General features: G+C 35.0%; 2 protein-coding genes across 2 annotated transcripts; both read left to right on the top strand.

Moving 5' to 3' along the window:
• The first annotated feature begins 4,504 nt into the window (after nucleotides 1–4,504).
• Nucleotides 4,505–10,073, top strand: LOC142606409 (subtilisin-like protease SBT4.15). The gene is made up of 11 exons (XM_075777766.1): nucleotides 4,505–4,594; nucleotides 4,704–4,849; nucleotides 5,794–5,891; nucleotides 6,002–6,145; nucleotides 6,250–6,355; nucleotides 6,655–7,162; nucleotides 7,750–7,850; nucleotides 7,972–8,190; nucleotides 8,434–8,545; nucleotides 8,662–8,875; nucleotides 9,523–10,073. Exons 1-11 carry the CDS (start codon nucleotides 4,505–4,507, stop codon nucleotides 10,071–10,073), a joined length of 2,289 nt encoding a protein of 762 aa, XP_075633881.1.
• Nucleotides 10,074–12,831: 2,758 nt separating this feature from the next.
• On the top strand, nucleotides 12,832–23,620 carry LOC142606407 (subtilisin-like protease SBT4.15). The gene is made up of 12 exons (XM_075777765.1): nucleotides 12,832–12,885; nucleotides 12,988–13,095; nucleotides 17,377–17,465; nucleotides 18,773–18,870; nucleotides 18,986–19,129; nucleotides 19,242–19,347; nucleotides 20,320–20,833; nucleotides 21,293–21,393; nucleotides 21,519–21,737; nucleotides 22,012–22,123; nucleotides 22,223–22,436; nucleotides 23,076–23,620. Exons 1-12 carry the CDS (start codon nucleotides 12,832–12,834, stop codon nucleotides 23,618–23,620), a joined length of 2,304 nt encoding a protein of 767 aa, XP_075633880.1.
• The last annotated feature ends 760 nt before the right edge of the window (nucleotides 23,621–24,380 follow it).

Here is a 24,380-nt window from a genome sequence, read left to right as displayed (position 1 = left end):
AAAGAAGCCTACTTGGAAGAATGAGTAGATCATATAATCAAATTTAAAAGGAATTTCATCGAAAATATGTCATGAAAAAAAAAAATCATGTTGTTTAAGATTTAAATAAATTTTATCAAAAAAATTTCTACTATAACCATAATATAGCTACTCAGATTGATCACAACATGAGGAGAAAAAAAAAAAGCTCAATGAAAAGATCTCATATGTCATGCAACATCAAAAGAACATGTATGGAATAAGTTAATACAAAGCAACCCAAAAAGATGATTCAAGGAAAAACACTCACCGTATCATCATCCCATCTAGCAATCAAGTTCCCAACAGATATGCCCATGAGTACAGAATGTTGGCCAACAGCTTTGATGCCCCCCTGAAACTGAAATTCTGCATTTTGATTCAACGATGAGAAAAACAGTATGAGACCCAAGATTTAAAAATAAAAAAACAAATTTCATCGAATAGTAGAGAGAGAAACCGAAATCAATCCTAAACAATATCATAATTAGAACACATGTAAAAGGAGGCAGAAGAGGTTTGAAGCCTACAAATGAATTGAAAGGCGATGAAGATTCGGGGTTCGAACAAATCTGACCATGGTTGCGAGGCTGAGGGAGATCTGGGGCGTTGCAAGATCTCTGACATTCTGACCCGCAACTGGAGATGACAGGGGACTGAGTGGAGACAGAGAAGGCTGGCATTTTACAATTTGAAAGAGCAAAGAGAGAAGCAGATGACAGATTCTTATGGCGAAAATGGGAAATTAGTAATAATTTCCAAACAATATAATTAATAGGCACTGTTACAAAACTATATTTTTTACTAACATCTCGAGTTTAAAAGACTTGATTTTGGGCCTAAAAATAGAGTCTTTGAGGGTCGATTTTAGTGTTCACATGACGTTTGCCTAGAAATCGAATCTCTGAGACTCGATTTATATTAGTAAAATACACTTTTCTTATTTTTCCTTTTTTTTTTCCTCCTCTGTGCCTTATTTTCCTTATTTTTTCTGCGTTTTTTCCCCTCCTCTGTGCATTTGTTCTCCGTGTCTCTCTCCTCACTACCTCTTCATCTACTTCTTTCTTCCTCCACACTGATCGGCACAGCCGCCATAGACCCATCGCCGCCAACCCACGCTGACCCATCTTTGTCACTCCTCTTTCTTTTTCTGTTCAGTGACTTCAATCTTCACCATTTCTATCTCCCATTTTTGTCACTCTGTCTTCTCCCTTTCTTCTTCTTTTTTTTTTTTTTTTTTTTTTTTGTGGGTTAACTTCGTGGTTCATGGGTGGCTCAGCTCGTGGGTCTCGCAATGGGTTTCGATGGGTTTTTAATTAGAGTTGCGGTGGTTTCTGGCAGGTGTTGATGGTTTCCGGCGGATGCGGCTAGGTCATTAAGTGCGTCACCTACGAGCAAACCCAAGACCATTCGCTGCCATACCTAATCTACTACGACCAGAGCACCGTCGTACCTGATGTGTTGAATGATGGGTTTTTTTTATTTTTTATTTTTTTTAAAAATCTGGATTTGAGGTGGTTGTTAGGGGTGGATTTGGTTGGATTTATGCTGAGTTGTTGGATTAATGCTCGGATTTGTGGGTTGTATTTTATAGTGGCTGGTCTGTGCTTATAGATGGTGGCTGATCTATGTTTGTGTTTTGTACTCCAACACTTGTGAAAATCTGTTAAGTGTGTTTTACAGATAAATCAAGTCTTAGAGACTTGATTTCCAGGTGGACGCCACGTGGAAAAAATGACACATCAAAAATGATTAGACCATGAAAATCGACTCTCAAAGACTCGATTTTTAGGCCAAAAATCGAGTCTCTTAGACTCGAGATGTTAGTAAAAAAATATAGTTTTGTAACAGTGCTTACTAATTATATTGTTTAAAAATTAATGTTAATTTCCCATTTTGACCGATTCTTATGGGTTTGAGAGTAAATATGAAACTTTACGTAAAAATTTTTTAGAAAGTGATGCGTAAAAACATGGGAACTTTACTTTTGGACAAAAATGTATTAAATTTTGCCCCGATTAGTTACGTGGAAAATTGGGGGAGCTTTACTTTAAACAAAAATTTAGAGGCACCTATCTAAATTAGATTAGGTGCAAGCTGTTTGGAATTATACTAGCATGTTCAATGAGGCATTTAAAAAAAAATTATTTTAAGTTTAGTCATAATTCTTCATTAATGAAAAAAGAAGAAGAATTTAATGAGTAACAAGATACAATTTATAAACATACATATTCTTAAAACACTTGTAGGATAATATATTGATAAGAGAAGCCATGCAGAGCGATGAGGTTTTAGGCCCCTACACCGATAGAAAGTGGTGTCACCAACTACAAATATATCGATATTCTCCCAATAGAATTCGGGCATGAAATGAACTTTATTTTTTGGTACAATGAAGTGGGAGAAGTGAGAAAGAATTGAAATGTGGCAACTAGTAACTGATCATTGATTATATTTTCTTCTTTCTTTTTTTTTTTTTCGTGATGGAATTATGGATTCATGATTTAGTAGGTTGGTAGTTTTTTATTTGTGATTTTTTTTTTGAAAAAATATTTGTGAATTTTTTAACTTTGAACAAATACTACTAATTGGAATAGTCATATCTTTAGAAATTGTGATTGAGATAATTGGGAACTGCCCAAAAAAATAAAAATAAAAGATATGCGGTAATGCCTGAATTTAAGGAATATGGATGAGAAGTTATAATAATGGTTTTATAGTAGAAGTGTTTTTTTTTTTTCCCTTTAGATTCAAAACTAGTCTCATCGCACGCGCTTTGCGCGTACAATGAGACTTTTCTTTTTTAGTGGTCTTATTTTGTAGAAAAAAATGTATTTAATTATTTTATATATATATATGATTTTTATTTTAAAAATCTAATTTATAAATGAATAAATCAATTTAAAAATTAATAGGAGAGTGGTCCTATTTTTTAGGCAATATTTTAGTGGGAGTTGGAGTTGCATTTTTACCGAATTATCTTTTAATTTTGTCTCTACTTAAACATAAAACTGTAGGGGCATCTTTGAACTAAAAAAATGAGTTTTACTGGATTATCCTTTAATTTTATCTCTATTTAAACATAAGACTGTAGGGGCATTTTTGAACTAAAAAAATAAGAATCCAAACAGGAGAAGCCCCTTAAATAGTAGTATAGATAAAGAAAATGAGATTTAAAAAAAAAAAAAAAAACCATCTAGTGAGAATGAATAGGGATTAAGGAAAATGAAAATTCAAAAAAACAAAACAACAGAAACCGGTAAATCTTGTTGATAATTTTTTTTTATAAGTGAGATATGGTGATTTTTTTTTAGTAGTCTTTTTAAAGACATGAGGTAATGAGAGAGTGGTCATATTTTGTAGGGAAGTTCTAGATGAAGTTAGAGATATAATTTTACTATGTTGTCCTCTAGTTTTGTTATGCTTAAACTTAGGATGTAGGAGTATTTTCTAAAAATATAAAAGTTTTGTTCAAAAAGGAGGATTTTATGGGGAATTTTTTGATGTTATTGGCCCTATTCCTAAAACATTTGTAGGAGAAATCATTGGTTAATAGATGAGGTGTTTTTGACCTTGATAAAAGTCCAAATCAAAGAGGGAAATCATGTTATAGATAGTTGTTGTGAAAAATAAACTCATTAATGCAAGATTAAAGAAGAGAGAAGAAAAATAGACATTAGAAATTTACATAGCACATTTACAAAACCCAAGCCCCAAATACACCATACACCCTTGGCTCTCTCACAAAGAATAGAGCACCTATTGTATTTGCGCTAATCTTGTACTATTTCTCCTATTCGGCTAACCCTTTCTCTAAGATACAATTAACTGAATACAAGAGAACCTATGCATATATATATACACTAGCATAGGTCGGATACAAGTCCTAAACCAAGTAGGACCTGGTTTCTAGTGCATATCATACATTGCCAAAGTAGTCCTATTACTACTAGGACTATGCATGCAAACTTACTTTGACCAAATAAATGCCACCGACTCAAGAATGGTATAGATAGATTTCAGGGAAAAAATCGAGCCAGTACACAAATCGAGCCATCATAACATCCTAGGAGTTGGTTTTAACACTAAATTTAGTTATATAAATAACAGACTCTTAATTTATACATTTTTTAAAAGAAATTTGAGGAATTTTACATTGTTTAATTAATTCAATACAGAAGAAACTTCTCTAAGAAAAATTTTAGTCTTTAGTCTCTGTTTTAACAGGTTAAAAGGCTAATAAGGAAACCGCTTGTAACTAATTATAATGAAGTTACATCTAAACACCTTTGCTTGCAATTGGTCTATGACTCTATGCAATAATCTAACCGAAAATTGGAAAAAGTCAAAGATTGCATTTGAGCACGAAAATTTCCACCAGATTAAGAAACACACATTAGAAAAACTAGGGATGTTTTAAGAAAAAATCTGACTATAAATATAGGAGCAAGAGAGAAAGGAAGAGCAGTATCGCATGCAATCAAAAATGGTTCGAACTTTTATGATCACCCTCTTCCTTCTGGCTACGCAGCTTCATTGGTCATTCACTCATGGTTCTGGTGACACATTTAGAAAGGTGAATATATTTTTATAATTTGTATGAACACGTACAGTTACTAAGTATTTTATTTAAATTTTATAATTTCCATTCACTAATCATAAATTTATTTTTCTTTATCACATAGGCTTACATTGTGTATATGGGAGAGATACCGCGGTCACGAGCCAGTGCTGCTGCTACGGGAGAGGGAGAGGGAGAGGGAGAGGGACTGCGGTCAAAAACCAATGCTGCTGATCTTCAACACAACGTGCTTTCTTCAGTAATTCAAGAGTAAGTTGGATGACTAAATATCTAAATATTGCTAGGATTAGCTCAATACTATAGGCAACTAAGGTAGTGGCCTAAAGGCTTCAAATTAAATAAAGCCCCCTTCATTACCCAGTAGAATATATTCTGTTAAGATATTCCTACCTTTCCAAAAAAAAAAAAAAAAAAATCAAGGCCCCAAAAATGGACTCAGCCAAAAGATTTCAATCAATAAAAGTTAATTTTTAAAACTCTCCCATATTAAGAAAATTTTTGAAATAAAATTTTATAAAAATAAATTAATATTATTTAATTAATGTTTAAATATAAAAAAAGGAACTTAAAATCTTGGCCTTAGGCACAAAACACATGTAGCTGTCCCTACACATTGCATGCTTACATCTACACATATTCAATTTTATACAATACTTGTTTTCCTTTTATTTCTTACATGAAATAGTTCTTTTTTTGGGTTGTAATTTATACATGGAATAGTTTATATATAAATTTATAAATAAAAAAGAAAAGAAAGAAAACATTAGTGTTTTCGTGGTTCGGCCTAATGACCTACATCTACAAGACAAGAGCCCAACTACATTTTCTCATACACCTTTCACGATGGTACATTACAATAATGGAATCTAATCCCAAGATTTTTCTAGTAATCAAACCCTTGATTTGTTGACCAATACCAAGATTTTCTATAGCAATCAATGTCTTGATTTGGTTTTCATTTTTATGGAAAATAAATTGTGTAGAGTTTAATTTATACATGGGTCAAAGATTTAGTGGTAGGGGAGGGTTTTATAATTGTTCGCAACCGATCAATATGTATAGCATTAGGCTTTTCTATGCATATAAAGTTAGTTTTTAGGGTATAATCCATATATAATATGACATCAGAGCGCATGCAACATATTGTAACATTTGGGTACACAATTAAACCATCGAGTATTGTCGTTTTACAGTGTTAGTACCGCCCAACAGTCCAAAATTCATAGCTACACGAAGAGTTTTAATGCATTTGCAGCAAACCTATTGCCAGATGAAGTTCAAAAACTACGAGGTGCACACTAAAAACATCACGTTACAAAATATCTCTTTCTTTTCTTTTCTTTTCCCCTCTTGGGGGTGGTTGTCTTATGTAATTTACATACATATATGCATCTTTTACAGACAATGAAAATGTGGTGTCGGTATTTCCTAGTAGAATACGGAAACTTCATACAACAAGATCATGGGATTTCTTAAGAATGCCTCAAGCATTGAAGAGAAACCATCAAATTGAAAGTAATATTATTGTTGGAGTATTAGACTCAGGTAAAAAATTAAGACTTCTCAAAGAGCTTTGACTTTATCCTTATTACAAAGGACAGTTTTGATAACTTTCGTAATCTTTTCTTTTTCCTCCTCTTATTTTTTAGGAATTTATATGGAAGCTCCAAGTTTTAACGACAAAGGACTAGGACCTCCTCCATTAAAATGGAAGGGTAGATGCCAAGTAATTGGCAACTTCACCGGCTGCAACAAGTAAACAATTTCAATCTCTCTCCTCAATTGTGGCCAACCACAAAATATTTTGACCAGTAACACTATTTGAACTTATAACTTTCTTTTTTCACAATGGTTAATATGGTAGTGCACAATAAAAAGTAGGTCTGGTAGATCTAGTTGAAAGTGATAAGATTCCAATCATAACAAATCTTACAACAAAAAAAAAAAAAAATCTATTTTTAACATTACTCAGGATGAAAATGAATTTTAAATAATACTTCTCCACATGCATGGCCCTCTCATTTAATTTCCAAGCTATTCACCCTTTTATGCAGCAAGGTAATAGGTGCAATGTTCTACAACAACGACCCCGCCACAAGCGAACCAAATCCATCCCCACAAGATGAACAAGGCCACGGCTCTCACACTTCATCTACCATAGCAGGTGCCTCAATAGCAGGCGCAAGCTTATACGGCTTAGCCCAAGGCACAGCTCGAGGTGGGGTTCCATCAGCACGCATTGCAATGTACAAGGTGTGTTGGCCCAAAGGTTGCAGTGATATTGACCTTTTGGCTGCAATGGATGATGCCATTGATGATGGAGTCGATGTGCTATCAATATCTATTGGTATGGAATCGAATGGCTTCTATGACAATCCCTTTGCGATTGGCTCCTTTCATGCAATGAAGAAGGGGATTTTTACAGCATGTTCAGCGGGGAATGACGGCCCAGATTTGTATACAGTGCAGAACACAGCTCCTTGGATAATGACTGTTGGTGCTTCTGGCTTAGATAGACAGTTTTTGACTCCGGTTAAAGTTGGAAATGGCATAGAAACTACTGTAAGTCACTCCATTCTTTTTGGGACGGTGTACAAAGTTTTGCTACCGTTAAAATTTTAAATGATATAGGACTAGATTTATAATATTTAATCTAACAAAAAATATGAAAATATTTCATAATGGAGACGATCCTAAAGCAACTTGTGGTATTGAATATGATGGCCTTGCCTAGTAAAGGAGTCTTCCATCTAGGAACAAGATTATTTTCCATTTCACTTGAAATGGATGGAATTCATTTTATAGTTAAATTTTTTTTTTTAATTTTTTTTATCTAATCAGAGTTACAAGATTTAAAAGATTTTAATTGGATGATCATATATAAAACAACTTGTCTCATTTAGAATGTCACAATATTTAGTAAAGAAGCGACTTTTTTTGTTGTTGATAAAGTTAATAAAGAAGTGCTTAGTATTTATGTGTGTGAAACTCCCTTCTGGAGATTTAAATTCTGGTCTTTGTCTACCACATCTCACAAGCATTTATATTTATGAAATGACCACTATACTAAGAGTATACGGTGGTAAATATGATGTCTTTTCATTTCACTTGATCATAATCATTATATTTACTGGTGCATTGAATAACAGGGACTTTCCATCAACACATTTTCACCAAAAAAGCAGATGTACCCTCTAACCACCGCGGCAATAGCAGCCAATAGTGCTTTATCGAAAGATTCAACTCCCTGGTAATTAGAGAGCATTTTCTACTTCAAGATTTTCTATTTCATGATTTATATATTCAGTCTATTAATATTAGTAGCACAGTTCAATATATTAGTAGCACTAATCAACTAAAGAATTGGGCAGGCTTTGTGATGAAGGGAGTCTTGACCCGAAAAAGGTCAATGGGAAGATTGTGCTATGCCAAGGAGGAGCAAGACTTAGTTACATTAAGGGTTTGGGTGGGATCGGGGCGATTGTATCTCTCCGAGAGAAGAGAGATACGAGCTTTATATCTGCTATCCCTGCTACCTATGTTGATTCTATTTTTGGTGACAAAATTCTTGCATATGTCAACTCAACCAAGTAAGAGGAATCAAATTTGTTATACAAAATGCGCCCCTCCCCCCCCCCCCCCTAATTATGGGCTAGGAGAGTTGTTATTGATTAGATTTTTCCTTTTTCTTTTTGTTGTCACCAATTTAAAGTATATTTCTATATACCTTATTTGGGGTTCATTATAACATGTAAGTCTTCTATTAATTAAAATATTACTTGATATATTAATATTCTTTATGGATTTTTTTTTTCCATTGGTAAAATTTTCAGATTCCCTCAGGCTGTCATATACAAGTCCAATACAACACCCAATGCTGCTGCACCCTTTCTGGCTTCCTTTTCATCTCGAGGTCCAGCCATGCTCTCTCGCACATTACTTAAGGTAACCTTTTGCAATGATTGCCATTCTAGGCATAAATTTGTGTACTTTTTTTAATGTTTTATACCATATATAGTTATATACTAGTGTGAAGGATTTAAATTATGTTTGATTTGCAGCCGGATGTTGTGGCACCTGGGGTAAATATACTAGCTGCTTATACTAAACTTTCATCAGTGACTAGGACTCTTGACGACGATCGGTTTGATGTGTATACTTTAATGTCTGGAACTTCAATGTCTTGCCCTCATGTGGCTGCTGCCGCTGCCTACGTCAAAACATTCCACCCCAACTGGTCTCCTTCTGCAATCAAATCAGCCCTAATGACAACTGGTTAGTCCCATGAAATTTTCCCATTTTAACTCATGATGTGTTAAAGATTAGTGCCATTTTACAAGAACCACCATTGGAATGGTGTCAATTAGAGGTTGTTAGTGTTTATTTCAAATTCTCCAAAGCCATCACATTCCTAATGGTTTACCAGCAATGTGGTTAATATGACAATTGGTTTAGAATAAATATTAGTCATGTTAATGTGTATCCAATATCACATGACAATCTGTTAATTGTTTGATTAAAAAATAATATCTTAACTATGAAATAAAATTTCTCCATGATTAATGGAGTGCAATACATTCTAATAAGAAATGTTTGATATCTATTTTTTGAGTAATGTTAGAGATATACTAAAATTTTTATTACATAACCCTTACATTAAATTGATGTATCATTATTCACAAAAAAGTAATTTAAATATTTATTTGTTAGTTATTGAAGTTGCACCAATGAAATTCATATTGTCACTTTAGTTTGTCAACATCTGATAGTCAAATTTGTAATAATCTTAACATTTGTCTTCCTTTTATATAAACACATTGATCAAGATATTATCTCATGTTTCCCTAAAATAACTTTTATAATATGAAAAATTAGTATTTTTCATGAGTGTTTTATAATTTTTCTTCTTGATAAATGATCAGCATCTGAATTGAAAATCAAGGCCGCTGTTGCTGAGTTAGGCTATGGTGCTGGCCAGATTGACCCTGTTAGCGCACTGCAGCCCGGATTGATCTATGACCTGTCAAAGTTTGACTACATCCGCTTCCTATGTAAAGAGGGCTACAGTGGGACAACACTACGCTTGTTCACTGAAGATAACACCGATTGTGCAAGTGTCCCTGACATTGGAGGACATGATTCCCTAAATTACCCATCCATGTATTATCAATTTCAAAACCCTAACACTAGTATAAACGTCATCTTTCATAGGACAGTTACAAATGTGGGCCTTAAAAATTCCATATACAAGGCAACTGTCAAGGCGCCGAGGAATCTCAAGGTCTCTGTTATTCCGAACGTACTGGCTTTTAGTCAGCTTAACGAGAAAAAATCTTTCAACGTTACGATAGAGGGGCCGCCATTGTTGCTCCAAACTAACCAAATTACCCATTTATCAGCATCATTGGAATGGAGTGACACTAAACATAGAGTCAGGAGTCCCATATTCGTTACTTTGGCAGAACAGATGTAGGTGAAATTTCTTAGGCCTAATGTCTAATAATGCAGCTATTCTGCATACCACCCCCCCCCAATTCATTTGTTGTTTGTTATTTAATGGTTTCTATTTCAATGTAAAAGAAATAAACATATTATTTTTTAGACAATGTTTAGCTACAAAATTGATTGTAACCTAAGGTCAATTGGATTGCATATTCTTTACGCTCATGTTAAAATTTGTGCTTAGCATATATTATTTACTATATAATCTATAAGATTATATTTATGCAGTTTTTGTAACTTACCATTTTGTTGTAATATATAAACTAATTGAACAAAGACACTAATTAAATGGCCAGATATATGTCATTGATGACTCCGACCTTATTTAAAATTTTATGACAAAAGAGTGTTCCAAGGAGCGCTCATTAGGTAGCCAGATAGAGCACTAAAAGCAAGAGATTTAATTAATTATCTCTTACAAACTACTCCTCAGCTGTTCATCCCAATAGAGCAAATTTAAATTGCCATAATGGCATAACAACTTCAATCATTACCTTACTCACATAGTTGCTCACATAAGTTAGGTACAAAACACCATAACAACTTCCATTGTTATCTTACTCACCAGTTGCTCACATAAGTTTGGCACAAAACACCTCTAACTTGGCGACTCAATGCATAAAACTTGAAGCCTTGAAGCTAAAGTCCATATGAACAAAGCAATCCCCTTATGTGATCCCATAATTATGAACACGTGAATCTTTCTTGGTTATAGGCATGACAGTCACTTTTATCTTGACATTTCCTTCAACCTCAACTTCTATTGAGTTAGTGTGGTGAAGCCATTGCAACACTTGGTGGTGTCATGGACTGATGTAGGTCGAGACCTACACGATAGGCTAAATAAAAAATTTAACCTAATGATACGATGAATAGTTTCGGGATGTCACTGAACCAAAGGTAGAGGATCTCACTCAATGCTACTAATCATGAATGTCACTCAACACGATCAAGTCACACACTTGATTGTTGGGAGGAATCACTCAACTCCAAAGCAAGGATACTTGCAAATAATTTTTTAATAGAAACCTTTTTTTTTTCTTTTTCTTTTTCTGAATAGAAACTTTTTTCCTTTTGATTTCTTATTGATAATTATAGGTGAATACATTGCATGTGAAATAAATGTAATTTACTAAATGCTTGGCAACTTTCAATACAGATGACAACTCCTTAGACTGACTTCATATCACCCTATGATCAAATTTATTAGGCTGGAACAACTACCAACAAGAATTATAATTAATTTTGACTAAATAATAAACATAAATAAAAGACAAATGGGCTCATAAATAAATGATAAATGTCACCTATGTGGCTATCACATAAGTTGCCACTTTGTTCCTACATCATTTGGATGTCCAATCATTCCTTTCCATTCCTTTTTCTTTAGCAATACAAATAAAGCCAACATGCTACTGAACATTCTTTTCTCGCTCATGATAAACATTGTTGAAAAAATTTTGATTGTAATTTGTTTTGCCAAAGTGTAGCACATGAAGCCAATGCTACAAACAAATCAACATACTCACCCATTAATCCAAGATTTCTGTCTTCACAAAATTGTTGTGGTTTTGTCCTTGTGAGTGTTGAACCCATTTTTATTACTTCACGTTGCACAAAATCTTCCCAAATAAAATCACCCATATTTTCTAGATAAGGAGCATTAGTGTTACTCCATTTTCAACATTGCTTCCGCCATCACAGCAGCCGCCGCAGCCTCTAGCCATTGAACCTTCGACGTCTTCCAGCTGTCGTCCTTGGGTTCCGGACCTATAGCTGTCGTCGTTGAGGAGTTTCACACTGCAAAGAACACTGCCCATTGCATCACCGCCGTGAATATTGCTCCGATTAATTTTCTGCAGGTACCACTGAGATCGTCTTGCGCCGATCTACAAACTCGTGGAAGCCTCGAAGTCATCAGAGACTACATGAGCCCCCATGCCCCGCCCAAAGGTTCTGTTTCGCAGATCATGCGCCCCACACACCTCCAAGTGCCACTGCACAGCTGGGTTATTGATCCACGTGCCTCCATGCGCTCTCATGCACTTTACGCGCCTCAACCCTCATGCTAACGTCATTCTATCACGTCATTTGTAGTTTACGTCATTGCTGACATCACTTGCTTTTGTTAGCCGCTGACGTCATCATTTGACTTCTGGTGGTTTGACCATTGACTTTTAGCTGCTTTGACAGTTGACTTTTGCTAGAGTTGACTTTTTTGCAGCCTAGGTACTCCTTACCCAGTTTTTCGCATAGATTTCATTTTTGCATATTTTGCTTCTAAATGAAGAATAAGAACATGTCTTCTTCCTTTTGCAACAATTGTCACCGATAATCCAATAAACGTTTTTGCAATTTTTGCAAACGTTTTGGCCATAATATTGAAACTTGCTATCAGCGCAATAAATCAGTTGTTTCCATTTCTACTGCTACTATTGCTAACACTAAGAGTGTCCAACCAATGGCTCCCGTATCTGCACAGTCTATGTCTTCAGGTCGCACTTTCATTATGACCACAGATAACCTTAAAAACATCATCGATAATGTCATTCGTATGGTTGGTAATGCATCTTATTCCTCTTCTCTCTCAGCTTTATCTGGTATGTCTCCTTCCTCTTGGCTTATGGATTCTGCTTATTGTAATCACATGACACCTCACTCGTCCTTATTTTTTGACCTTAAACCTGCACCACACCCTCTTAATATTTGCACAACAAAATGGTTCTGCAATGTCTGGTCATAATATAGGTTCCGTTTTGACCTTCAACCTTTCGATTCCTGGGGTCTTTAATGTTCCTGACCTTTCTTACAATTTATTTTCTGTGGGACAATTAACTGAGTTGGGTTATCACATTATTTTTTATTATTCTGGGTGTATTGTGCAGGATTCGAGGACGGGACAGGAGCTTAGGACTAGTCTTAGAGTTGGGCGTATGTTTCCCGTGGACAACCTTCGTCTTCCACTTATTGCTCTTGTTTCTGTTGCTGTTGCTGTAGCTGTTGCTGTTTTTTTTATTCCTTCCCTTGCACTTTGGCATGCTTAACTTGGTCACGCATCTTCTTCTCGAGTACAACAATTGACTTCTAGAGGTTTGTTAGGTTCAGTGTCTATAGAAAATTTTGATTGTATTTCATGTCAGTTAGGAAAACAACCAGCTTTGCCTTTCAATACTAGTGAATCAATATCCATTGATATCTTTGACCTTATTCATTCTGATATTTGGGGGCCTTCCTCTGTCTCTAGTATTCGTGGATCTCGATATTTTGTTATCTTTGTTGATGATTACTCTCGCTATAGCTAGATTTTTAATATGAAACATCGTTCTGAATTATTGCAAGTATATTCTAATTTTGCAAAAATGGTTGAAACTCAATTTTCCAAACGTATCAAAATTTTTCGATCAGATAATGCTTTTGAGTACACTCAATATGCTTTCCAAGCTGTTTTGCATTTCTATGGCACTGTTCATCAACTAACTTGTCTAGGTACCTCTCAGCAAAATGGTAGAACCGAACGAAAACTTCATCATATTCTTGACAATGTTCGTGCTCTCTTTCTCTCTACTAAAGTTCCTGCTCTTTTTTGGGGCGAAGCTGCTCTTCATGCTATTAATCGCATTCCTAGTCCTATCATCCAAAATCAAACTCCATATGAGCACCTTTTTGGGCCACCTCTAAACTATCACCACCTTTGCTCCTTCGGTTCTGCTTGTTTTGTTCTTTTTCAGCCATATGAGCATAAGGGGTATCGATGTTATGGCTTTGTTGTTTTCTTAAGCCTCGGTCAAGGCTTTGTTGTTTTCTTGGCTATGGCGAAACTCAAAAGGGGTATCAGTGTTATGATCTTGTTTCTCATCGTCTTTGTATCTCTCGCAATGTTGTCTTTTGGGAACATCTCCTCTTTGTTGAGCTCTCTTACTTTCGTGCTTCCCTATCTTCCTCTTCTGTCTTAGATCTATTTCCAGATGAGGCACATATTCCTTCTGTAGCTGCTCCTAATCCTCCTGCAACAGCTCCTAATTCTCCTGTAGACTTCTCTGTCCAACCTCGAGATATCCTTGATCCCTTTCCTAGTTCACCCTTTAATGAACAGGTGGAAGATGAACAAGTCGAAGACGAGCTACCCAACCCTGAGCTTGGGTCCCCTGCTCCTGCTCTACTTGAAGATCTTGCACAAGACATTCCACCTTGTCACTCAACTCGGGTAAGATCTATTCCTGCACATTTACTCGATTATCATTGTTACACTGCCCTTGCCACATTCCACGAGCCTCACACCTATCGTGAGGCTTCCACTGACCCTTTATGGTAGATTGCAATGAAAGAGGAACTTGATGCATTATCTAAAAATCATACTTGGGATTTGGTCACTCTTTCTCCTGGAAAATTTGTGGTTGGTTGTAAGTGGATCTACAAGATTAAGACTCGCTCTGATGGGTCCATTGAGTGCTACAAAGCTCGTCTTGTTGCAAAAAGTTTTACACAGGAGTATGAGATTGATTATGAAGAGACCTTTGCTCCGGTTGCTCGTATCTCACCTGTTTGTGCCCTCTTAGCTGTTGCTGCTACCAAGAAATGTGACCTTTTTCAAATGGATGTCAAAAATACATTCCTTAATGGGGATTTAAGTGAATAAGTTTATATGCAACCTCCTCATGGTCTCTCTGTTGAATCAAACAAGGTTTGTCACCTTTGACGTGAACTTTATGGCCTTAAACAAGCTCAATGAGCTTGGTTTGCCAATTCAGCTCTACTATCTCTCACTTGGATTACATGGCCAGTCATTATGATTCTACCTTATTTTTTCGTCGCACTGACAAATGTACTATTTTACTTCTCCTGTATGTAAATGATATGATCATAACTAGTGATGACCTTAGTGGCATTCAAGAACTCAATGATTTTCTTAGTCAGCAGTTTGAGATGAAAGATCTTGGACATCTCAGCTACTTCTTGGGTCTTGAAATCATTCATTCTACACATGGACTTTACATTACTCAAGTCAAGTATGCCTTTGAACTCTTGTCTCGAGCTGGACTCACTGATAGCAAGACTGTTAACACTCCAGTTGAGCTTAATGCGCATCTGACTCCCTTAAGGGGGAAACCATTGTCTAATCTCTCTCTTTACAGACGCTTGGTTGGCAGCCTAGTTTATCTCATTGTTACTCGTCCAAACATTTCCTATGCTATTCACCAGGTGAGCTAGTATTTGTCTGCTCCACGATCGACTCACTATGCTACTATTCTGTGTATTCTTTGATACCTAAAGACACTCTCTTTCATGGTCTTTTCTACTCTGCTTAGTCTCCTCTTATTCTCCATGCATTTTCTGATACTGATTAGGCAAGAGATCCCACTGATCACAGGTCTACCACTGGTTATTGCTTTCTTCTTGGTTCTTCTTTGATTTCTTGGTGATGTAAGAAACAAACTCATGTGGCCCGCTCCAGTACTGAAGAAGAATATCGTGCCCTTGCTGATACCACATCTAAGATCATTTGGCTATGATGGCTTCTCAAAGACTTAGGTGTGTCTACATCCTCTACTACTCATCTTTATTATGACAGCAAGAGTGTCATTCATATTGCTCACAATGATGTCTTCCATTAATGGACTAAACACATCGAGATCGATTGTCATTTTATCCGTTGTCATTTTATCCGTTATCATCTTATCCATGGTGCTCTCAAGTTGATCTCAGTCTCATTTACAGATCAACTTGCAGATATCTTCATCAAGTCACATCCTAAGGGACGCCTTTGTATTTTGGTTGACAACCTCAAGTTGGTCTCACATCTACCTTGAGTTTGAGGGGAGGCTGTTAACCTGTATAATGTTATGGCCTTTAGGCTCAACTAGATTACTTGTATAACACGCATTCTTGTACTACACTCTTACTTATACTGTACTCTTATGCCTCTTATATAAAGGCACTCATATATTCTTTCAGAAGAAATACAATACAATTATTTAGTATTTCTAATAGTCCCAAATTAATTTATTCTTGGCCCCAAGTGAAATCCTGATTCATGTTTTAATTTCTTTTTCCAAGGAAGTGTGCACTGATATGGAGGTTAGAATAAAAAATAATACAGAAGTCTTGGCCTGTTTTGCTATGGAAGCTCCATCTCCACCAACAAATCGTGGATCTTGGCACACGGGGCCATGTGGCCATGTGGGTTGCAATTTGATCAAATTTGCATGCATCAATGTTATCAAAATTTACTCACCTCATATTAAAATTTAGTATGCAACAACTTTTTAGCGTTGGCCAATTTTAGGATCTAGTTGAAATGATAAAAGTCGCACCAATTACATGCATGCATGCCAATTCGTGTGTTTTTAACCATCAGTACTTAATTCACAGATGCCCAAAACAAACAGTATGATGTATTACTTATTATTATTATTTGGACTTCTCAAAGTCAAAACACCATATTTGTTATAAGTAGACCCATAATCTGCTAGAGTGTGTTACAACTGTCTGTGTACACGTCTATTAGATTTTTATTTTAGGAAACACCCGTCTATTAGATTCGGTGTAAATAAAGTCGTTAAAATTCTATTTCAGCGTATATGGGCTAGTTTAGGAGTTGGTTAGTTTTAACACTCTGTTTAGTTATATGTATAACATATTCTAACTTTGTACAAAGTTTAAATAATTCAATACATAAAAATTTTGGGTGTTTATTCTCGGTTTTAACAGGTGGACAAGCTAATAAAGAAACCGTTTGTAACTAAATATAATGAAGTTACACCTAAACACCTCTGCAAACAATTCTAATTTTCCTATCATACCAAAGAAAGAAAAAATAAAACATTGCTTCTCTTTTATTTAAGTCTTGCACAATTAGAAACTTGTGAGATGGAGTATCTTTAATTAATTAGTCTATGCAAATTTTTTAACTGTAAATTGGAAAAAGTCCAAGATTATATTTTAGCATGAAAATGTTCACCATATTAAGAAAACACAAAAAAAAAAAAAGAGAAAGAACAACTAGGGATATTTAAAGAAAAATCTGACTATATATATAGGAACAACAGAGAAAGCAAGAGCAGTGTTGCTTGCAATACAAGAACCAAAAATGGTTCGAATTTGTATGATCACCCTCTTCCTTCTGGCTACGCAGCTTCATTGGTCATTCACTCATGGTTCTGGTGACGTAGTTAGAAAGGTGATTGCATTTTATAATTTGTATATTATTTGATCCATGCACCTCATATAATGGAGTTCATTCACTAATCAGAAATTTATTTTTCATTAACACATAGGCGTACATTGTGTACATGGGAGAGGCACTACAGTCAAAAACCTCTGCAACTAATCTTCATCACAACTTGCTTTCTTCAGTTGTTGGAGGGTAAGTGGGATGACAAAATATCTAAACATTGCATGCTTATATCTACTCATATTTTAATTTAAACAGTACTAGTTTTCCTTTTGTTTCTTACACGGAATAGTTTTTTTTTTTTTTGTGGTAATTTATACTTGGAATAGTTCGTGTATAAATTTGTAAATGAGATACAGAGAAAAGAAAAGGGAGAAGAGAGAAAACATTCGAGTTTACGTGATTTTCTCATACACCTCTTATGAAAGTAAATTACAATGGAATCCGAATTTATAATAGAATTACATGCAAAAGTAAAAATACATTCGTCACTGAAAATACATTTTGTTGTAGTGTCAATCTCATGATTTTTTCTAGTAATTAGTCCCTTAATTTGTTGACTAATCTCAAGATTTTCTCTAGAAATAAATGTCTTGATTTGTTCTCTCTTTCATGGAAAGTAATTGGGTGAAATATAATTCATACAGGGGTCAGAGATTTGGTGGTAGGGAACGGTTCCATAATAGTTAGGATTTTATTAATATGTATAGCATTGGGCTTTTTTGATGTCGTGGAAGCTACAAGAAAACAAATATTTTGCTTTCTGGATGGAAAAAGAAACTAAACATGTTATCTTTTGAATGAAAACCTCAAATCACAAGGTGATAAATGTCTAGAATCCACGAAAGAAAAACAATAGACAAATTCTGTATTTTTATAAAACTGAAAACTAAACTGTCTTGGAGGCTACAATATGTTTAAATAGTAAAAAGAAAACTCAGGACAACTAGCAATATGTTCAAAAGCCTAATTTGTGTTAATCACATAATTAGGTGGTAAAAAGCAAAATTTTTCCAAAAATAGAAAAATTGAGATAATTATGGAAATTGAAAATATTGTTTCTAAGAGACGTTCCAAATTAGACGAGACATTATTCTGATTTTTAAACTAAAAGTTATTAAAGAAAAATAAATATTACTAAAAATAGGAAAAACACTGTTTTTGGGGCCTTAACAAAGGAATTTACTTAAATTTAGGCGACCCTCAAGGATTAAGGCTCAAGTCTTTATCAAAGTGCCGTTTCCTTTCAACTTGTCAAATTTTATGCAATTTCAACATAGTCGCCCCAGTTGCTTTTACTAACACTCTCTTGATCTTGCTCCATGACTTCCATCGCTCTTGCTACTCTAGGAATTCCTGTACTATCTATTCTACATCATTTTCTATGTATATAAAATTAGCTTTTTGGGTATAATCCATATATGATATAACATCACAGCATGCAACAAATTGAGTCATTTGGGTAGACAATTAAACCATCAAGTATTGTCGTTTTTCAGTGGCCATATTGCCCAAAAGTCCATGATATATAGCTACACAAAAAGTTTTAACGCATTTGCAGCAAACCTATTGCCAGATGAAGCTGAAAGTCTACGAGGTACACATTAAAAAATTCATGTTACAGAACATCTCTTTCTTTCTTTCTCTTTTTCTTTATTTCTCTTGGGGTGGTTGTCTTATATAATTTATATACATATATGCATCCTTTACAGAGAACAAAAATGTGGTGTCGGTGTTTCCTAGTAAAATTCTAAAACTTCATACAACAAGATCATGGGATTTCTTAGGAATGCCTCCCTCAGTGAAGAGAAATCATCAAATTGAAAGTAATATCATTGTTGGTTTATTAGATACAGGTAATAAATTAAAACTTCTCATTGAGCTTTAACTTCCTTCTTGTTACATGTCATCATGGTGGAATTTTGATAACTTATTTAATTTTTTATTTTTCCTCCCCTTATTTTTTAGGAATATATATTGATGCTCCAAGTTTTGACGACAAAGGACTAGGACCTCCTCCATCAAAATGGAAGGGCAGATGCCAAGTAGTAGGCAACTTCACCGGCTGCAACAAGTAAACAATCTCAATCTCTCTCCTCAATTGTGACCAACCACAAAATAGTATACCTAGGTGCATAATAAAAAGTATGTTGGTAGATCTAAATGAAAGTGATTTTATTCCAATCATAACAGATCTTATCAACAATTCTAAAAATAAAATGTGTTTTAAACATTACTTAGGATAAAAATGAAATTTAAATAATACATCTTGTTGTAAAAGCAAAAGCTTTGACACCAATTTGTTGAGAGTAGAGAAAGTATAAAGATCTATTTGTTGTATGTATATCCAAATAGCAATGGGGTTATGAAAAAAAAAAAAAAAATCACACAAGTAACACAAAGACTTACATGGTTCGACTTTTGGCCTATGTTCACAGGCTGGGTCAAGGAGAAAGTTTCAATAACAAAGGAGAGTACAAAGGTGGTACCAAATGTACTCTCACAAAATCTAAGGCTCAAATACACCCAAAGAACTCATAGACACCAAAAGCACAAACAAAGTCACGACTTAGAACTCTACCAAACAATAAAGGAAACTTTTCTAATCACAAAAGTTGGTGCTCACTTTGATTACCACCCATCAATTCTAGAGGATATTTAGTATCAAATAATACCATATCGGTTATATTAAAATCTAGTGAGATACATTTGCAAAAAATAACTATCATGATAATAGTAAAAGACATGTGTTAATGAGTAATTATTTTTATATACATGTCTCTCGTTTACTGAATTTTGATATAGATGATGTGGTATTATTTGATTCAAAATACTATTTCCATCAATTGCTATTTATACAAGTACAAGTCAGTTAGGGTAAAAAGCAAAACCTAAGTCGGCAACCACAAGTCCTAATTTAAGTAAGACAAGTTCAATGGGATATTATTCCATGTGGCGCACATAAGGTGGTTATAAAGCACATGATTCAAGCTATTCACGCATGGATCTTTCATTTAATTTCCAAGCTATTCACCCATTTATGCAGCAAGGTAATAGGTGCAACATTCTACAACAACGACCCCGTCAGGGCCAAATTAGATCCAAATCCATCCCCAATAGATGATGAGGGCCACGGCAGTCACACTGCATCCACTGCAGCAGGTGCCTCGATAGCAGGCGCGAGCTTTTACGGTTTAGCCAAAGGCATAGCTCGAGGTGGGGTTCCATCAGCACGCATTGCAATGTACAAGGTGTGTTCGAACGGAGGTTGCAGTGAGATAGACCTTTTGGCTGGATTGGACGATGCCATTGATGACGGAGTTGACGTGATATCAATATCTATCGGAGGGGCCTCAAATAGCTTTTTTGAGGATCCCATTTCGATCGGTAGCTTTCATGCAATGAAGAGGGGGATTTTCACAGCATGTTCAGCGGGGAATGCTGGCCCATTATTGGGTACTGTGCAGAACTCAGGTCCTTGGATAATGACTGTTGGTGCTTCTTCCATTGATAGGCAGTTCAGGACTCCAGTTAAAATTGGAAATAACCTACAAACTGACGTAAGTCGCTTCTTTCTTTTTGGGATGGCATACAAAGTTTTGCTACCAAAAAAAAAATTTGATATAGCACTAGATTTATAGTAATATTTAATCTAACCAAAAATATGAAAATATTTCAAATGGAGATGATCCTGAAGCAACTTGTGGCATTAATTACGATGGTCTTGCTTAGTAAAGGAGTTCTTCCATCTAGGAACATGATAATTTTCCATTTCATTTGAAACAGGTGGAATTCGTTTATAGTTAAGATTTTTTTTTTTAAATTTTTTTTATCTAACCATGTACAGAGTGTTACATTATTTAAAAGATTTTAAATGGGGATGATTGTATATAAAACAACTCATCTCATTTAAAGTGTAATAATATTTAGCAATGGAGTGCTTTTATCTGGGAGCATGATCCTTTTCCATTTCTCTTGATCATAATCACATTACATTTACTGGGGGCATTGAATAACAGGGAATTTCCAGAAACACATTTTTACCAAGAAAGAAGATGTACCCTCTAATCACCGCGGGATTAGCAGCCAATAGTTCTTTATCTCCAAGTTCAACTCCCTGGTAATTAATTAGAGAGCACTTCCTATTTCATGATTTATACTGTAATTGAAGATCACCAAACCTAATATATATTCAGAGTCAGACTGTTAATATTTGTAGCACTAATCAATTAAAGAATTGTGCAGGTATTGTAGTGATGACAGTCTGGACGCGAATAAAGTCAAAGGAAAGATCGTGCTATGCAATGAATCAGCAAGTCAAACTTACATTAAGAGTATAGGTGGGGTTGGGGAGCTCATATCTCTCGTAGAGAAGATAGATACCTCCTTTACGTCTACCATCCCTGGTGCCTATGTTGATTCTAGTTTTGCTAACAAAATTCTTGCATATGTCAACTCAACCAAGTAAGAAGAAACAAATTTATTATATAAAATGCCCCCCCTCCCCCCAAATAATTGCTAGGAGGGTTGTTATTAATTTGAATTTTTTCTTTTTCTTTTTCTTTTTGTTGTGACCAAAGTATATTCTAAGTTCATACTAATATAGAGCCTAGTTACCATATTTAGGGTTCATTATAACTTGTAATTATTTGATTAATATTAAAAAAATATATAAAAAAAAAACTTGATATATTAACATTCTTTACGGATTTTTTTTTTTCATGGGTAAAATTTTCAGAAACCCTCAGGCTGTCATACACCAGTCCAAATCAGTACGCGATACTGCTGCACCCTTTGTGGCTTCCTTTTCATCCCGAGGTCCGGCCAAGATATCTCGCACAATACTTAAGGTAACCTTTTGCAATGATAAACATTCTAGGCATAAATTTGTGTAATTATTTTTAGCATATATGCTAGTATGATGGTTATAAATTATGTTTGATTTGCAGCCGGATATTGTGGCACCTGGGCTAGATATAGTAGCTGCTTTCACTAAACTAAAATCAGCGACTGGGTCTCCTGAGGACGACCGGTTTGGTGTGTATAATATACTCTCTGGAACTTCAATGGCTTGCCCTCATGTGGCTGGTGCCGCTGCCTACATCAAATCATTCCACCCCAATTGGTCTCCTTCTGCAATTAAATCGGCCCTAATGACAACTGGTTAGTCCCTTGAAATTCTCATGATGTGTTAAAGATGAGTGTCATTTTACAAGAACCACCATTAAAATGGTGTCAATAAGAGGTTTTTAATGTTTATTTCAAATTCTCCAATGCCATCACACTGCTCATTGTTTACCAACAATATGGATAATATGCCAATTAGTTTAATAGAAATATTACTCATCTTAATATGTTTCCATATGTTACGTAAACAGTTTGAGTCAAAAATAAAATCTTGACCATGAAATGGATTTTCCCCATGATTAATGGAGATGATTATTTTGTAATAAAAAATGTATGATATTCATTTTATGAGTAAAATTAGAGATACTAAAAATTTTATTGCAAAACCATTACAAACTGATGTGTCATTATTCACAAAATATATATATATATATATATATATATATATATATATATATATATATATTAGTTGTTGAAAATGCACCAATGAAATTCATATTGTCACTTTAGTTTGTAAATCGCTGGTAATAAAATTTGTAATAATCTCAACATTTGTATTCCTTCTATATAAACACATTGACCAAGATATCATCTCATATTTCCCAAAAATAAGTTTTATATAAAAAATTAGGCTTTTTGAGTGTTTTATAATTTTGCTTCTTGATTGATGATCAGCATCAGAATTGAAAACCAAGGATGACCAAGCTGAGTTAGCATATGGGGCTGGCCAAATTGACCCCATTAGAGCACTGCAACCCGGTTTGATATATGACATTTCAACGTCCGACTATGTCCGCTTCCTATGTAATGAGGGCTATTCTGGGACATTGATACGCTTGTTCACTGGAGAGATCACCAATTGCTCAAGTCTCCCAAACATTGGAGGACATGATGTCTTAAATTACCCATCCATGTATTTTCAGTTTACCAACGCTAAATCTAGTATATCAGCCATCTTTCATAGGACAGTAACAAATGTGGGCTCTAGAAAATCTATATACAAGGCAACTGTCAGGGCGCCGAAGAATCTCAAGGTCACTGTTATTCCGAATAAGTTGACTTTTAGTCAATTGAACCAGAAAAAATCTTTCCAGGTTATGATACAGGGACCACCACAATTGCTTAACCAAACGGCAGGTTTATCAGCATCATTGGAATGGAGTGACGGTACACATAGAGTTAAGAGTCCCATATTCATTACTTCGATTCAGTCAGGATAGGTGTTGGTGAAATTTCTTAGGCCTAATGTCTAATTTCTTTTTTTTTTAGAAGAAACGCCTAATGTCGAATAATGCAGATCTTCTGCTTACCCCTAGCACCCCCCCCCCCTCCATTCATCTATTATTTGTTATTTAATGGGTTTTATTTCAATGCAAAAGAAATAAACATATTTTTATTTGCTGCTTACCATTTCGTTGTATTATATAAATTAATTGAACAAATACATTAATTAAAAATGGCCAAAAATATGTCATTGATGATGATTATGACCTTATTTAAAATTTTATGACAAAAGAGTGCTCCAATGAGCGCTCACTAGGTAGCTATATAGAGCACTAAAAAGCAAGAGATTTAATAAATTATTTCTTACAAACTACTGCTCGGACGTTCGTCCCAATAGAGTAAGAGATTTAATAAATTATTTCTGACAACTCCCATCTTTACCTTACTCACATAGTTGCTCGCATGAGTTTGGCACAAAACACCTTTAACTTGGCCACTCAGTGCATAAAACTTGAAGCTCAAGTCCAGATGAGCAAAGTTATCCCCTTATGTAATCTCATAATTATGAACACATTAATCTTTCTTGGTTATAGGCATGATTGCTACTTATCTTCAAATTTCCTTCAACCTCAACTTCTATCAAGTTAGTGTTGTGAAGCTTTGTGATTGCAACACTTGGTGATGTCATGGACTCCCACTTAGTGCCTTCACCATCAAGTTATGAGTTTACCATTGAAACCTAGGGAAAGGTGGTCA

This window comes from Castanea sativa, chromosome 8, assembly GCF_040712315.1.
Source record: "Castanea sativa cultivar Marrone di Chiusa Pesio chromosome 8, ASM4071231v1".
Lineage (NCBI taxonomy): Eukaryota > Viridiplantae > Streptophyta > Magnoliopsida > Fagales > Fagaceae > Castanea > Castanea sativa.
The sequence above is the reverse complement of the archived record's forward strand: the minus strand, read 5'-3'. Positions and strand labels throughout refer to the sequence as shown.

Coding starts and splice junctions, on each gene's coding strand:
- LOC142606409 (XM_075777766.1), top strand. CDS start 4,505: ATGGTTCGAACTTTTATGATCACCCTCTTCCTTCTGGCTACGCAGCTT. Junction 6,146..6,249: donor TGTTGGAGTATTAGACTCAG/GTAAAAAATTAA, acceptor CTTATTTTTTAG/GAATTTATATGGAAGCTCCA. Junction 7,851..7,971: donor TCGAAAGATTCAACTCCCTG/GTAATTAGAGAG, acceptor AGAATTGGGCAG/GCTTTGTGATGAAGGGAGTC.
- LOC142606407 (XM_075777765.1), top strand. CDS start 12,832: ATGTCTGGTCATAATATAGGTTCCGTTTTGACCTTCAACCTTTCGATT. Junction 18,871..18,985: donor TGAAGCTGAAAGTCTACGAG/GTACACATTAAA, acceptor CATCCTTTACAG/AGAACAAAAATGTGGTGTCG. Junction 22,124..22,222: donor TATCTCGCACAATACTTAAG/GTAACCTTTTGC, acceptor TTTGATTTGCAG/CCGGATATTGTGGCACCTGG.